The 16204-nt window shown below is 42.8% G+C and overlaps 3 protein-coding genes across 9 annotated transcripts in view; 2 read left to right on the top strand and 1 right to left on the bottom strand.

Moving 5' to 3' along the window:
* The window catches only part of LOC143349083 (cytosolic carboxypeptidase 1), a 28676-nt gene that overhangs the window by 9208 nt on the left and 3264 nt on the right, over nucleotides 1-16204 (top strand). The window contains exon 15 of one of the 7 annotated variants that reach the window (XM_076780019.1): nucleotides 128-423. The exons of the other annotated variants lie outside the window; for them this stretch is intronic. Within the exon in view, the coding sequence (XP_076636134.1) occupies nucleotides 128-278 (151 nt within the window). The 3' untranslated portion in view covers nucleotides 279-423. Of the gene's footprint in view, nucleotides 1-127; nucleotides 424-16204 lie in introns of those variants that run through there. 7 annotated transcript variants of the gene reach the window in all.
* LOC143349086 (uncharacterized) lies at nucleotides 338-2655 on the top strand. Its single transcript, XM_076780025.1, has 2 exons — nucleotides 338-614; nucleotides 1724-2655. The coding sequence occupies exons 1-2, from the start codon at nucleotides 338-340 to the stop codon at nucleotides 1765-1767; spliced, it is 321 nt and encodes a 106-aa protein (XP_076636140.1). The 3' UTR covers nucleotides 1768-2655.
* Nucleotides 632-7514, bottom strand: Nw (narrow). Its single transcript, XM_076780023.1, has 4 exons — nucleotides 7387-7514; nucleotides 2915-3272; nucleotides 1654-1816; nucleotides 632-766 (listed from the first exon to the last, which is right to left on the bottom strand). The coding sequence occupies exons 1-3, from the start codon at nucleotides 7433-7435 to the stop codon at nucleotides 1657-1659; spliced, it is 567 nt and encodes a 188-aa protein (XP_076636138.1). The 5' UTR covers nucleotides 7436-7514; the 3' UTR covers nucleotides 632-766; nucleotides 1654-1656.

The raw sequence follows: 16204 nt of genomic DNA, 5'->3' as shown, positions 1-16204 counted from the left end.
ATCTAGTTCCTCGAAAATTCTCGTTTGCTTCACTTATTGATAATGCCTAAAGGATTTTTAAAGCGTTTACTTGGACGGAGGGTCTAATACTTTGCCGTTGGTGCGCACTTTTATGTTGTACCTATAGGCCGGTTCCGCCTCTGGCAGGTTCGTGCTGCTGTCGTCGTCCTGGTCCTTCATCATCGACGTCTCCGCCGCTTCCGGTTGGTCGTTGGCGTAGTAATCCTGCACGCTGTCGTAAGGCCCGACCGTGTGAGCGTCCTCGAGCCCGTTATTAGGCGATTCGGTCTCAGATTGGGCCTCGAAGTAATCACCAGACTCTCTGTGCTCGACTTTCATGTCGGAGGACGATCGAAGGGACGAACGATGGACTTCCCGGGTCTGCAGACCCTCGAACACGTTGTCCTTTCTCGCCTGGGGGGTTGGACCGTCGGTGAAGAGGCTCGCGATGTCCGGTAGATGGTCGGGCCTGGCGTTGTTGTTGTCCAACTCTGCGTTCGCTGGCTCCTCCTCGGTGACGACTGGCGAGGACGTAGACGACGTGAAAGCTTGTTGTCGCTTGTCAGATGCGGGAACGGCTGTGGTAATTAGCCTGCTGACGACCGGGTCTTCAGGTAATTTTTCGTCCACGGTGCTATCCTCTTCCGGTGTTGCGTTCTCGTCGATGGTCCCCTGCGTCTCGTCGTTCTTGCCCTTTGTTTCCTCGTGGTCGACCTGGTCGTCGCTGGCTGGCGCCAGGGTGGTTGTTACGTAGGGTCTGCGGTTTCTGGAAATTTGCGGGACCTTTCAGGCGAGTTAGCGGGCGGGGGGAGGGGGATCTGGAAGCCATGGATCTGTGGGGTCCTGTGGAAGTAAAATGGGAAAAGGAGAGGGGAACGCGTTCACTGTCTATGACCCGTACATGGGCCATATCGCCACGCTATTGAATGCGCCGTTGAGAGACTGGACAGTGAACGTGTTTATCCTAGCAGGGATATCTGGTAAAGGTTACTCGATCGCTTGTGAGAAAGTCATATCACGATTTCCTGGCTGGTTGTGCAGAAGTTTTTATTAGAAATAGATTTTTGATAGAACAGTGTGATAATTAATTGTGTCCAAGGGGGGTGTATTAGCTATGTTAGTCGTGTGTCGGAAGATCTAGAGACTAGTGTTTTATATTTTCTCAAAGTTGTGGCGGTGTGTTGTTCTGACGTTTGCGAGAAGCGAGAGAAGGCGTTATTAATTACAAGCTGCGTTGTATTATTGTAATTCATTTTCGTGAATAGTAAGCAATTACGTTCCCCAAGTACCAATCTATTTTACTTTCTTATCCAAGGGTTATAATCGTCCGTTTCGTTAATTATAATTGCACGGAGAAAAAAAAACTTTACGTTATCGTAATGATTTACGGAAACGAAGAAGCTTCGTTCGTACGCAGAGGCTTCTGGGTTTCGTGAAAACTGTTGTAAATTCCCGTAGATAGATTATCTGTGTTTGTCGAGCGTATCTTATCAGTTTCTACCGTTAAAAATTTTTTTGTCCGTGCGCCATCGAGATTCACCTTGGAGGAACACGTTGAGAATCCTTCGATAGTCCTATCTGTCTTTCTCTCTTTCTTTCTCTCTCTCTCTCTCTCTGCAGTTTCGTGTATTTTTGTGACAAGTATTATCTCACCTCTTACCCCTGAGTCGCAGAGACTGGAATGCTGCCGTAATTGTAGTAGTAGCATCTTGTTTGCTCGCAGATGAAGTCCTTAACCAAGGTGCAGTCCTGTGCTTCCCAGGCTAACGTGGGCGCCACCATTGCCACGCATCCGTCCGCGCTGCCGCTGTCGCCGCTGGAAACCAGAAAACTTCTCAATCAGAATTTAAATCACATCTTCCACGATCGTTTTACGAGTCCATGCACGCGCTTCCGGGGGAGGGACATTGACAATTATCGGTCTCGATAATGAATCGATGTCCGGGTTATTGTCTTAGCGTGCACGACACGGGGTTTGAACACAACTTGCATGAGAAATCAGTCATTTGTAAAACGAAAGTATCTTATATGGAGGCTAAAGTATTGTTTTACATAGCAAACATTGAGTAGACTGCGGATCTTTATGCAAATTTATGTTTATATTGACACTATAGTCAAATGCAGCTTGAGAAATCATTAGTTTGTATGATAGTATCTTATGTGGAGGGTTGAAAATTGTCTTATATAGCGAACATATTGAGTAGACTGCGGATCATTGTGCAAATTTATGTTTATATTGACACTATAGTCAAATGCAGCTTGAGAAATCATTAATTTGTATGATAGTATCTTATATGGAGCGTTGAAAATTGCCTTATATAGCGAACATTGAGTAGACTGCGGATCTTTATGCAAATTTATGTTTATATTGACACTATAGTCAAATGCAGCTTGAGAAATCATTAGTTTGTATGATAGTATCTTATATGGAGGGTTGAAAATTGTCTTATATAGCGAACATTGAGTAGACTGCGGATCTTTAAGCAAATTCATAGTTTTATCGACACTATAGTCCAAGAGAACTTGAGAAACCACTAATTTATATGATAGTATCTTATATGAATGGTTGAAAATTATCTTATATAGTGAACATTGAGTTTTCATTAACACTAGGTTTATAAAACACATCAATTTGATGAATTAAACCTCATAGAAGTCCTAAATATTATTTATTAGCAATTTATATCGAATTGAAATATCAGTGTATACTCTGACTAAAAGAAAAATTGCATTTTAATGTAACTGTGAGTTTACAATAAAAGTAAGCCTAGTGTTAGTAAAATTAATGAAATGGGAGCTTTGTAGGGGGTTGTCTCAACTCCTAAATGTAGTATTTCTTATATTTTTAGTCGTGGAAGGTTATTTAGAGATTCGTGGGAGCACATTAGATGATTTTATAGCTTGAATTCGTTACCTTTCACGCGCCACTCGTTGGGGTTCCGTGCCAGGTGGAACGTCCGCGGGTCTGTTGCCAGGTCGCCTCAACATGTAGTCGAAGGTAGCGTTGAAAGGCAGACCTGTACTCATCCACAGAAACATGTCCGTGCCCAGCTTGTTGCCCGATGTCCAGAAATCGTATTTAACGTAACCGGCGTTCTTCAAGTACTGCGTCATCGTGTCAGCTTTTTCTTTTGTCTCGAAAGAGGCCAGCTGGAGGCCCAGGGAACGACAGTATTGATAGGCCAGGAAGTAGTTCAGTTCAGGGCTGTAAGGGTTCATCCTCGACACGAAGTATTGCACTCCGTCCAGCTGGATCGTTGTGATCCTCTGGGCTGAAAATTTGTCTCCATTTATTTCTAAATAGACTCATAAACAGTATTCTTGATACTTTGGTATTTTTAAACACGATTTTCAGATGTTTGTACATCTTCAATTTATTGATTAACACGTTCACTGTCCAGTTTCTCAGCGGCGTATCTAATAGCACGGATATACGACCCATATATGGGTCATGGACAGTGACATTCAGGTTTTACAGATAGACTCTGTGGATCTTTATGCAAATTTTTTACTAATAGAATTGATTAAATGGAAGATTTATAAAGGATATAATAATATTTATTTAGGCAGTGTTTTTATTTACATATCTGTACTATATTTTTAATATAAGTTTGTAAAAAGGGCATTGCTCGTTTATTATTTCAATAATAATTCGTATTTTTTATATTTTTGTAATAAGTGTATAAACATCCACAGTCTATTGAGAATTATTAACGTAGAATTTGGCAAGGTTAGTCCTCGTATAATTCCTTTTCCACTCGTATGAGTTACAGCATCATCACGTTGCGTCGTTTAATGAATTCGAATTCGACTAATTGCAAAATTACAGAGTGTCTGGTCGGCGCCAATTATGCGACGCGTGAGATGCATTCTGTCTGATGTAGCACGATCGAGTTTAACACTGGTACCACCAAAGCAGTCGAAATGACCCATTTCTAATCAAATTTCTGGATATTTCCATTTAACATTTATTCGCGTATTTATTTAATGTTTCTGGTAGGAATAAATACGCTGTAAACGTCGATGGTGTTCCGGGTGTTGGAAAATATTTATTCCAGTCGTTATTGTTGTTTGAATTTATTTAAATAGCCTATGCATAGGGTCGAAAACAGGTGCTTCTTCTGTTACAATGCGATTGAAACGTCACGAGTCCCCCCTCGTTCGACAAAGCCGGACGAATAAAGAAGGAAATTCTTTTCTCGTTGCTGTGTATTATCTCACCGAGGCACGTCTCCGCCGTTGACTTCCGACCAGGCCACAAATGGCGACCCCAGACGCGGGAAAAATCGTCCCATGAATTCCAATCCGCTCAGTATCCTGTTTCAGTATCGCGAACCCGTTACGTTCCAAACGCGAGTGCGAATAATTACGCTTGTTAATTCTTTCCCAGACTATTCTCGACCTGTTTCAGAAACATTAGTCTCTTTCATGTTAAATTTCTGTCTTTCCTTCATCCTTAGCGAATGGTAAAAAGTTGTTTACAGAGTCTCGGCGGTTCAAATCGTTCTTTAACGCGATTTTAATTTGCCTCTGCTGGTTTTAGCCCAGCTTCGCTAGTGGCTGCGTGTTGCAAGAAGAGGTTCGCACGATTCCGAGTTAGCACACACAGTGTGTGCGCGAGTTCGTTCAACTTCGTCTATTTGGTTAACTGTACTTATGAATTATGACACGTTTAGGCGTTCGCGTAGCCCCCGGGGACACCGAGTCTATCAATTTCAGGCTTCGTAAGAACGATCTCGTGCCTTGAATGAAATTTACGACCGAGATTGTTACGCGATTCTAGATCGCGAGGGGAAATAAATTCGAGAACTGGGTAAAAATGTTGATCATCGCGAAGCTGCTAGAACGCAGGTGGTGGTAAACGACCTGGAGGCCTTGAGACGTCTGCCGCCCAGTGATCATGCGAAAGAAGACGCCTCCCAGACGCCTCGAAACGCGATTTTTATTCACGAATTCTGACACTTTTGCACTTGCTGTTAACCCATTTGTTAAGTTAAAAGACAAATTATCGAAACGATACTTCAAAAACTATAGAAAGGCTTCCTAGTTTCGTGAATTAAAATTGAGACTTTGTCTACGAGATACACTGGTCGCCATTTTCATATATGAATTTTTCCAAAGGAAGCTGAAGGAAAAAGGACATCTAAACACAATGCACTCTATGTAAATTTTAGAAGAAACTGTTTTCGAATGTGACATTTGTGTGATGCTTCATTTAAAAAAGAAATGAATATTTATTTTATAATATTATACAAAATTCCATTTCGAAAAGTGTATAATTTTTTGAGAAAACTGTTTTCAATGTTATACAGGATGTTCGACCAACCCTGGGAAAAATTTAATGGGAGATTCTAGAGGTCAAAATAAGACGAAAATCAAGAATAACAATTTGTCGATTGAGGCTTCGTTAAAAAGTTATTAAAAAATTAAATTGAAAAATTTTAAATCATTTTGAAAAAATTATTTTCGTTTGTGGGGATCAATTACAAACATTTTTGGTCAATAGATATATCCTTGAATTTCTACTCACTTTTGAGAAAAAAATTCGTGTAGGTGGACAAATTTTCGACAAAATTAAAAAATTTCAAATGATTCTAAAAAAATTATTCTTGGGTGCAGGGGTCAATTACAATCATTTTTGGTCATTAGACATATCCCCGAAATCCTATGCACTTTCGAGAAAAAAATTCCTGATTGAAAATGTAATGTATGACCAGAAATGTTTGCTCGAAGTTTCATGCAAATCTTTAAATTATCATAGCTCCCGAACGGATTAGATGATTTTAATGTTTAAAAAAGCAAACGACGCATATTTTGCTAGGGAATGTGCAGAAATTACAAAAATATTCGAAAAGATGATTCTTGACCCCGAAAAATTAAAAAAACCTCATAAAAATGGTTCAATTTTCAAACAGCCATAACTCCTACAATAGTGAATATATTTCAATGAAACTTTTTTCTAAGGTAGAGTTTATGGGTACCTACAAAAAAGTATTGGACAACTTTTCTGTAGGGCGTCAAACAAAATTATTAAAAATTGAAAACGAATTTTTAAGAAAAATCGACAGGGGGTAGGTGCCTAAACTTTTCGGTGAAAAAAAAAAATTTCAAATCGTTCTGGAAAAATTATTTTTAACTAAGGGAGCCAATTAGAATCATTGTTGGTGAATAGACATACCCCAGAAATCTTACCCAGTTTCGAGAAAAAAATTCGTGAAGCTGGACAAATTTTTCGACAAAATTGAAAAATTCCAAATCGTTCTGGAAAAATTATTTTCAGTTGTGGGAGTCAATTACAACCATTTTTGGTCAATAGACATACCCCCGAATTTCTACCCACTTTCGAGAAAAAAATTTGTGAAGGTGGACAAATTTTTCGACAAAATTGAAAAATTCCAAATCGTTCTGAAAAAATTATTTTCGAGTGCAGGGGTCAATTACAAGCATTTTTGGTCAATAGACATACCCCCGAATTTCTACCCACTTTCGAGAAAAAAATTTGTGAAGATGGACAAATTTTTCGACAAAATTGAAAAATTCCAAATCGTTCTGGAAAAATTATTTTCGGGTGCAGGGGTCAATTATAAGCATTTTTGGTCATTAGACATATCCCCGAATTCCTATGTACTTTCGAGAAAAAAATTCTTTACCGAAAATATACTGTGTGGCCTGAAATGTTTCTATAACTTTTTAACGAAGCCTCAATCAACAAATTAGTATCCTTGATTTTCGTCTCATTTTGGCCTCTAGAATCTCCCATAAATATTTTTCCCATTTTTAATGATTATCGTAACGAGTAAAAAATGAATATTTGTGTCATGAGATTGTGCATGATTTTTGAAGAGAAACTGCTTTCAAATGTTGATCAATTTCAAAGACTATAATTCCAATTAAAAAATTCTAGTACCTATTTCAATTCAATTTACTCTATAAAAAAACATGAATATTTACGTTATAATATTATATAAAATTCAATTTTAAAAGACTTTCAAGCATCTCTGATTTCCAAAGCAAGATGCAAATGTGTTAACTTATGATACTTTGACGACGATAAACCGGCGGAACGTAAGATCGACTATTATTTTTTGGCGTTTCACTGAAAGCAAAATGATCTTGAAGTCGCGCGCGTGATCGGTAATGGCACGTTTCCTCTTGGGAGCGGACCGGACGTCGATGTCGGAGAAATAAGAGTACGAGGAGAGCGAACGTCGTCGAACAAAGAGATCTCGGGCCACTCGGAGTGGAAAAAATCCTGGCGCGGTTCCAACGGACACACGAACCAGAAAACGAGAAACGTAAAAACTCGAAAAATCCAAAATTACTGTACCAAACTTATAATCGATCGAGCGTGGCTTTCTTTTTTTTAAATTGATCAGAGGTACTAACCTGAGGCAAAGGCTGGGACGGCCAGCAGCAGTAGCAGAGCGATCTTCATGTTGTGTCGGTTAATCGATCAAGCAGCCGTTTCCGTTTCCGACTCTCGGAATACACCGGATGTTAGTGTTAGGGTCGCGTTCTCGAACTGGCCTCGCGCTGCGCCGTGGGCCCCCTTAAGAGTCTTCTGCCCGGATCCCGGGGGAGGGGGTCGTTGAAGATGATTCACTGGCCAACCTAGTGCAGGACGAGCAAGCCCGCCAAGGGACGCGGGAGAAACAGGGACGGCGAAACGTATCGACCGGGGGAGATACAAACCGATCCGAAATGTAATTGACTTCTTCGTCGACGGTGCAAAAAACTCGCAAGGTGACGAGGTCGGGGGGGAAAAAACGGAGACGACCGTCTCCGGGGGCCCCCGGGGTTTCAGAGGATGGCGTTCGTTGACACGAGACGAGCGTTCGAACTTTGATCTCCGGGAGGAACTGTCTCGAGGATCTCGTGAATCTGGTCGTCCGAATCGTCTGTTAGAAGTTTTCTGTATTCAAAGGTGGACAAAAGAATCGAGAAATCGTTTTTCGCGTTCGTTTTTTGGCTCGAACGGTGCAGAGGAGTTGTGGAATTAAGTGGACGCTTAATTAACTCCAACTGAATTATTTTATTTAATTTTGTAAATGGAAATCAACTTAAGTGGACTCTCAATTATTTTACTTAATGTTGATTTTTAACAAATTGGTAAATGGAAATTTAAAGCATTTTAAAAGTAGCGAGCTGATGGAGGATTATAGAAAACTGTTATTAGTTTGATAATAATTAATCCACTTAAGGATTGAGGCAAATGGGGCCTTCCAAAGGGGATGAAAATGACCACTAACCCCTATAGTTACAAGCTGACTAAGCTCAAGAATTCTCCTGAATTTTCGAAAGGACTTTATGTACAACTATCGAGGTACAGAAGAATCGAAAAAAGCAAATGGGGGGTTTCAAAGGGGATGACCACTGCTCCCACAGTTACAAACTAAGCTCAAGAATTTTCCTGAATTTTCAAAAGGACTTTATGTACAACTATCGAGGTGCAAAAGAATCGAAAAAAGCAAATGGGGGGTTTCAAAGGGGATGACCACTGCCCCCACAGTTACAAACTGACTAAGCTCAAGTTCCTCCTGACCTCTCGAAAGAGCAAAGTTAGTTTGCAACTATCGGTATTGTAATTACTCAGGAAGAAAGCACCCAACAAAGGAGAATGAAATGTAAACGTAGGATAGTTTACGGGTACGAAGAGATTGTTTGTTGCTGGAACTCCGGTGTGTGCCGTGCTATTTAGAGTGCCACGCTATTAATAACGAGGCTCGTTCGGTTTGTTTTACGTCGAACATCGTCGGATGGAATTTCGCATCGGCGTCTCTTCACGGTCCTCATCGTCCTGAATGGAATTGTATCGACGACGCGTTGCAAAAAGACCCCGGTTTCAAGGCAGACATCATTTCTGTGCCCGCGAGCTTCGCATACCATCCTTCAAAATCTCTGTTCTCCATCTTAAACGATGTCATCGGATCGGCGATTAACGATGTTATCTTCGAGCCTGTCAACGATCTACTTAAAATCGATACATCCATACATTTTACGTGATTCCATTTCCTAAAAACAAAAACCACCTACGCTATAGTGTAACTTTCAGATCACGTGCTAATAATTTTAACAAATAATTTTACTTTTTTTACAAGATGTCTTAATAATAGAATGTCTCCGAGGTAATCAATAATAATATTGATGCCAGATAAACCTGAAATATCAAAGCAAATGCCTAGCAAGTTCATATTTGAGAAACAATTGGGCCCACAGAGGGTTAATTTCGTAAATTCTAGCGAGCCATCCTCGCGTTCAATATATTGCACGGTGATCGAAGTGACGGAGGAATCTCCCTGAAAGTCGGTACACTGGTCGTGTGCAGGGGGTTTGAACCGGTTTCCTTGTTAAGCCTTTGGCGCCGTCTATTCTTATTCCCTCCGCTTTCCGTGCTTAGTTTTTTCCACCATCTCCATTAAGGCGTCTTCTGAAAAATACATAATCGTCTCACAATCGTTTAAACTAACACGACATACACTTTTGCTTATTCTCCTGACTTTTCTCCACAAGATAGCGTGTCAGAATTTTATTGTACGTCAAATTTCTCCACCGGACCGATCAGTCGCAATTTCATTCGCTAGCAACTCGAAAATTAACGCAATGGTAGACCTTTTTGCGTATTGCATTGCATTCTCCAGATTGTTCTCCTTAAGATAGCGTGTCAGAATTTTATTGCACGTCAAATTTCTCCACCGGACCGATCAGTCGCAATTTCATTCGCTAGCAACTCGAAAATTAACGCAATAGTAGACCTTTTTGCGTATTGCATTGCATTCTCCAGATTGTTCTCCTTAAGATAGCGTGTCAGAATTTTATTGCACGTCAAATTTCTCCACCGGACCGATCAGTCGCAGTTTTATTCGCTAACAACTCGAAAATTAACGCAATGACAGATCTTTTTGCGTATTGCATTGCATTCTCCTGACTTTTCTCCATAAGATAGCGTCTCAGAATTTTATTGCACGTCGATTTTGTCCACCGGACCGATCAGTCGCAGTTTTATTCGCTAACAACTCGAAAATTAACGCAATGACAGATCTTTTTGCGTATTGCATTGCATTCTCCTGACTTTTCTCCATAAGATAGCGTGTCAGAATTTTATTGTACGCCAATTTTGTCCACCGGACCGATCAGTCGCAACTTTGTTCGCTATACATGCAACTAATTTTTACAGTACGGCCCCTAAAGAATGATTTTCACGTGGACGTTAGCACCTTAATACACCGCATCGAGACCACGCTGGATAAGATTCCATCTCGCGGAGCATCTTCGCTCTTGGGGACCGTATCGACGGTGCAAAAACGCTCGTGTCTCAAGGTAGGCTTCATTTCTGACCGCGTCTTCTCGCTCGAGGGATCACCTGCTCCTGGAATACGGTCCCGCGGTCTCGACTTTTCTCCTCGGAACGATCCTTACCCCCGGGTTACTTTGGTTACACCGCGTATCGTTGAAAAGAGATCCTCGTCGTTCGTCGATTCGACATCCGAGACCGCAGCGATCCGTGATCTCAAAGGACTCGATTAAAAATTGCTCTCTTTTTAAAATAATTTCCCCGTGTTTATGGGGCGAGTGAATTAATTATATTTCCATTTTATCGTCCTCTTTACGACTAGTTCCGGTTGGTAGCGGAATAGGAATTTAATATAACGACGCCGTTCGTTAGGCAACAAGGTCCCCGCTTATCTGTAACGAGGGTAAAAGGAAAAAGGCGAGCCAGGGGCGCGTTCGAATCCACGTTATATCGTGGTTGCGTGGGTCACGTTTCGCTGTTGCATTGGCGCAGGTCAGTTTAGAGGGAGATTCTCAGCGACGCGTATTCCCATGGGAACGCGTCGTATTCTCGAGCGCACTTAGGGCCCCGACGATGCCTACGGGGGTCTGTTCGTGGCCATATATCGAAACGAAAGCAGAAGCTCGATCCTGGATAAACAAGCGATCTTCCACCACCTTCTTCTTCTCTCCCTCGTCTTCGTTCTACCTTTTTCCACGGTCTTCTTCGCGCAAACGGGACGCTAGGAACAACTTCTCACAGGCCGAGTCAAGGGACTTTGGTCCTTTTTTGCCCGAAACAAAAGCAAAGAAACCGTCAGAGGCTCTCGAGAGAAGCTGCAACGACGGGCTGGACGAAGAAGAAGAAGAAGAAGCCGAGGATAAGAAGGAGGCGATGCAAGAGCGGGAGAGGATGCTGCACGAGGATTCTCGAGGTCTATTTCAGGCCCTGCCAGCAATCGCTATGTAAGGCCCCCCTGTTCGTTCTATCTTTCTCCCTACAAACCCGGGGGAAGAGAGTCCTCTGTTCTTTCCTTCCCCAGGTTCTCCTTCTCGTCCGTTCCACGACCAGGGAACAAACTTCTCGGTTTTAGCTCGCGAATAGCCTCGACTCGAGGAGCCATACTGCCTTCGAAGCCTTCGACTCCTTCCATTTTGATACTTCTAGGACAGTGATCCTCATCGTCCTTAGATCTACGAGATCCCAACCCTCTCGCAGGTGCACGACTAACCGGGACACTCAGAAACTCACTTTTCGAACCTATCGTTCGGAATCTATTCCAAAAAACTGAAAATGCAGTTTACCTTTAAGAAGTACTCGAACTATATCGAATTTTCCTTTCTTTTCGGGGCCTTAGAATTGTGCTACTGTTTGAAAAAATGTTTTTCTTCGAAAAATACATTTCTGTTGAAGTTACATTTGCTTCGTCAAATAATACAAATAGAATAATAATATGATTTAAAAAAAAAGTTATTTTGTACACAGAATTTAGATTTCTTCCGAGTCGTGAGCAAGAGCTTGTTTAAACAACCATATATTTTTTCCCCGTATTCTTATAGAACGTAAAAAGACGAATTCAACGATATGCAACAAACCTGTATAGAAACTGTGAATTAAATTACAGCGATAGAGAATGTTCAAATTCGATATGGGGCCCAATTTCTTGTTTTGCATCAAATCTCACACAAACACTATTTCCCCCACATTGGGGCGATTCTAGGGCCTCCAGAAGAGAAAAAAATCGCAAAAAAGATGTGTATTAGGCATGAATAAGGCCCACCCTAAAATGGGCCTTACAACGATCGAAAATAAACCGATCACGATAGGGTTGAGAACACCAGAATCGTGTTATCGAAGGTTTCCTCGACGATGTACATCGATTACGTACCCACGCCTTGTTATGCGGCGTGCTGTGTCTCGTCCATATATTTAGACAGTCCCCGTCTCTGGGAATTTAATGCGATTATACGGTCCCCCGGCGGATCGCCGCGGGAAAGAGCGAAACTCGAGGCGAGAGACACGTAATTCCAGCGAGTTCTCTGTTAAAGAGGAGGTCGCGAACGCCTCCGTTCCTCGACGAAAGCGTGGAACGCAGGCTACGGGGCCTGTTGCACACGCGATCGTCGATAGAATGCAGAAATGGATGATAATAATAGCCGTGGCCCGCGTACGGTCATTAAATGCACCTCGTGCTACCCACCGTTTTGCTCGGGGGGCCCCTGTTCTTGCCTCTGTTACGCGCCCTGGGCCCCACGAGTGACCTAGAACCTGAAACCGTGAACCTCTGAGCCGCTTGCGGTTACAGAATCCAAACGAGGATGCTATTATAATTAAAGGAGGAGCTTTGCTTGATTTATGGGCTTGCCCAGGGGACTCACGTGGCCATTTTTTTTTATTTACACCTCCCAAAGCATCCTTTGTCTCAGCGCGACGATTAGGAATCTTTCATCCTCGGTGGCAGCCTGTCAAACATTCTTTAACGATTCTTTTTAATCGTATCTCGGGGGCCCAATTTCTTGGTATTTTCTAGAATTCCAGGGAACCCGAACGTAGGGGCCTCTAAATTAAATCTCGATCCGGATAGGTGCTGGGACAATCTAAAATCTGAAATTAAATCTCGAGATTTATTCTGGGTTGGTGTCCACGGAGGGGGGGCAGGGATATACGGTGTGTGAAAATATTGCACAGGCGGTCACGGTCGAGGCGAAGTTCCCGATGACGGAACACGGAACTCGTCCTTGGACTTTAGAGCCTCGAAACCGAAAGAGTACCGTTGTACTTTTCTTTCGTAAAAACTTACGAGCATCCTGCAAAAGATCCAAGGAACGCGTACGTATTTATTACCAGGGTACATCGAACTCGAAATCGATGATTTATAGGAAACGCGAGAGGTAAAACGTGTGTCTAACGAATGCAAAAAAATCCAATTCCTTTGCATCGAAGAGTACCCATTTATTTCACGGCCGTACCATAGGGCTCGAACACAATGAGTCACATAAATCACTCGTATTTTTTACGGGTATTTCCACTCTTCGTTAAACGAATCTCAGCGAATAACCTATCCGGAATTGATTTGCGATCCTTTTTGTCGCGATTTAACGAAACGTTATTACAGTAAAAAGCCATTCTCGTTTCGTTGCCGTGGATAAAGGACTTCGAAAGGGCTTCGGGGCGCTAAAGAAGCCGGGCAAATGAATTCCATTCGCCCTGTTCCACCGGGGCCCTAAAAAACGGGCCCCTCTCGAGGCCTTGGTTTCGCGAAGGAATGCAAATCGAGACTGGTCACGAGTATTCTAATGCGCGGTTAGCCCTTCAGCGGTCCAGAACGAATGTCACTCGGGTCCTTTCCTATCGCTGACGCTATAAAGATACCTCTCATGCTCCCGTCGGGTTGCTCCTGTTGCCGCCCGCGCCCGTGCAAACTCGACGAACGACCGGGGATCTTAAAACCGGCCCACTGATACGCGCGAAGGGGACATTCGAGATAACCGCGGGAGCTACACGAAGGTGCATCGGGGTAATTTGCACGTTTAAAAGCCGATACACCGCGACAAATTTAACGCTCGCCGCTGATTCGCGTGTCCCTCATGCTACGCGGATTCCTCCGTTACCGTATAACACTTTATTAGCCTCCAGAGGCTCTGCAATTAGTCGAGAATCGAGGGGGAGACCTTTTTTTCTCGGATTTACGACCCCTGACGCGATGAAAAACTTTGGGACCACCGTGTAGGATCAATTGTAGACGATTTCGGGTCACTGGATTTCGGGGGATGTTTATTAAATGGGTTAACTAACATTCAGATTGTAATTTGACTCGTCGCAAGTATTAAAATCGACGCGTTTTTGTATTCACGAGGCATTTACGAAAGGAATCTGTTCTTTTTAGGACGACAATAGGACCGATACCCTTTTCGAACGAGATAGAATACAGAGGGGCCCTGAAAAGAGGCATTGAAAATTGCCCAGCGTCGTCTAACACACTAAAATGAGCCAAATTAGTGCCTAAAATAGTTGCAAACTTAACAAATTATAATATAATTGAGAAATGTCACCCAGTTCGCAAAAATCTGTCATCCTAGGGACATTCGACGTCGAGTGTACAATATAGGCACTTGCGAGAAAGGAACGAGTCGAGCGTGGCCCTCTGGCGGCGAGCGTGGGAAGCGACCAGAGTTATAATTGCTCTCAGAAAAAGAGAAGAGATGAAATAAAAGATAGAACCGAGTCGCTGGGTAAAGTTCACGGAAGAAATGCGTGATACGTGGAAAACGACGAAGAAATGAGCGTTCCCAAGGTGCCCAAGGATTTCGCTTTACGATTGTAAGAACGACTCGCGAATTTTTCTGCTTCCTCCGTCTTTCCACCGTTCTCAGAAGCACCGCGATCCAGAGTACCCATGCTCTCTTCAAGATTGCACGAACCACGGGGACAGGAGGACAAACGAGATAGGCGAGCCACGAAAATTATGCGTAACGGCATTAACAATCTTTCGACCATTTAAACGGAATTCACAAGACGTCGATTATGAAATTGTAGGGATTCGGAGAACCGTTAGTTCATGAACAAGCCTTACGTCATTCTGGAAATCAAAACTTATTCAAAACATAGAAAATATTCCAACTTCTTCCTGAGAGTGAAACCAAGAAAGTGTCTAATATGATCCGTGCAATACAACGGGGGACACTTTTCATTTAATCCATGCAATACATCGGGGCCCGTAGCATCACCCTAGAATTCTTGGACGTTTAGTATCGTTCAAAAAGAAAACCAACGATGAGATCGAAATGACAATGAACGTTTCCTCCGTGATTTACTGGCCGATTAAATAATAAATTGACGAGATCGACGCTCGTTAATCGCGATCCAACGGGCGGCCGAATAATTCACCGGTGGGGGGGGGTTTTTTTTACCGTTCCCCCGTTGCACGAAGGCGGTACCTTTGAAAATCTCACGCAGCAAGTACGAGTTGAGCGGTCGGTTAAGTGTAATTTGTACAGGATCTCTCAAGAGGTGAGAGAAGTTCGCGGTCAAGGCTCCTCCGTTCAAGTCATTGACATCGCGCTGCTGGCACGAACAGACTGATGTTGCCCATTACATCGGGTGGCCAATAAAACGGCAAAGAAGCAGCTCGTACAATCGCTTCATTGTCGTTCTCAAATATAAAACGCGACGTTCTTCGTTTTGTCTCGAACGTCGCAGATTATTCAATCGATTCTCATTTACACATCGATCGCTTGACGTTTTCTTGCATCTAATAGAATTTTTGCAGATGCATTGGGTTAGTGGATAATCCCAATGATAGGATCTGTTTTATAACTTCACAATTTTTGCGCAATTTTATTATCATTCCGGTACGCATTTACCCTGTGGAGCCGCGATTCGATTTAGTTTTAACGCGCTGTTTGCCGGTTTTTTTGCCCGTCGCGCTTATTCCCGGCCGGACGAAATCTATTATGCCCGATGACTCGTCCTTTACGACGATTTCTACGAGTAAACGTCCGCGACGTACCATTATTTGCAGGTGCACCGTCACCGGGCCGCCATTATTCTTATTATTCCCCGCCATCTGTCCCCGAACGCGAGATACCGATCGTTACGACGCTATCTTGGACGTGTCACGCGTCGTCTCGAACCGTCTTAAAGACCGGAAGCGATTACGAGGCGTCAAATTGCTAATGTTTGTATTACGTGGACGATGTCTCGATCGGATGAACGATCGACGACTCCTGTCCGCGGTTACGCGTGTAACGATTGTTAATCTCACATCGAGCGACTTCTCTCGAGCTTCCGTAACCGGTCACAATTATTTTTCACTCTCTATTGCCTTTCGTAAAATTTTTGAGAAGCTTGGGAAAAAGAAATCGTCGATCGGTAAAAAAATTCAGCATAAATTTGAAAAGCAGTTTCCATACTGTAGATTCTTGCTTATAGCGA

This window comes from Colletes latitarsis, chromosome 12, assembly GCF_051014445.1.
Source record: "Colletes latitarsis isolate SP2378_abdomen chromosome 12, iyColLati1, whole genome shotgun sequence".
In the NCBI taxonomy this organism is placed as follows: Eukaryota; Metazoa; Arthropoda; class Insecta; order Hymenoptera; family Colletidae; genus Colletes; species Colletes latitarsis.
This window is presented reverse-complemented; position numbering and strand designations above follow the sequence as displayed.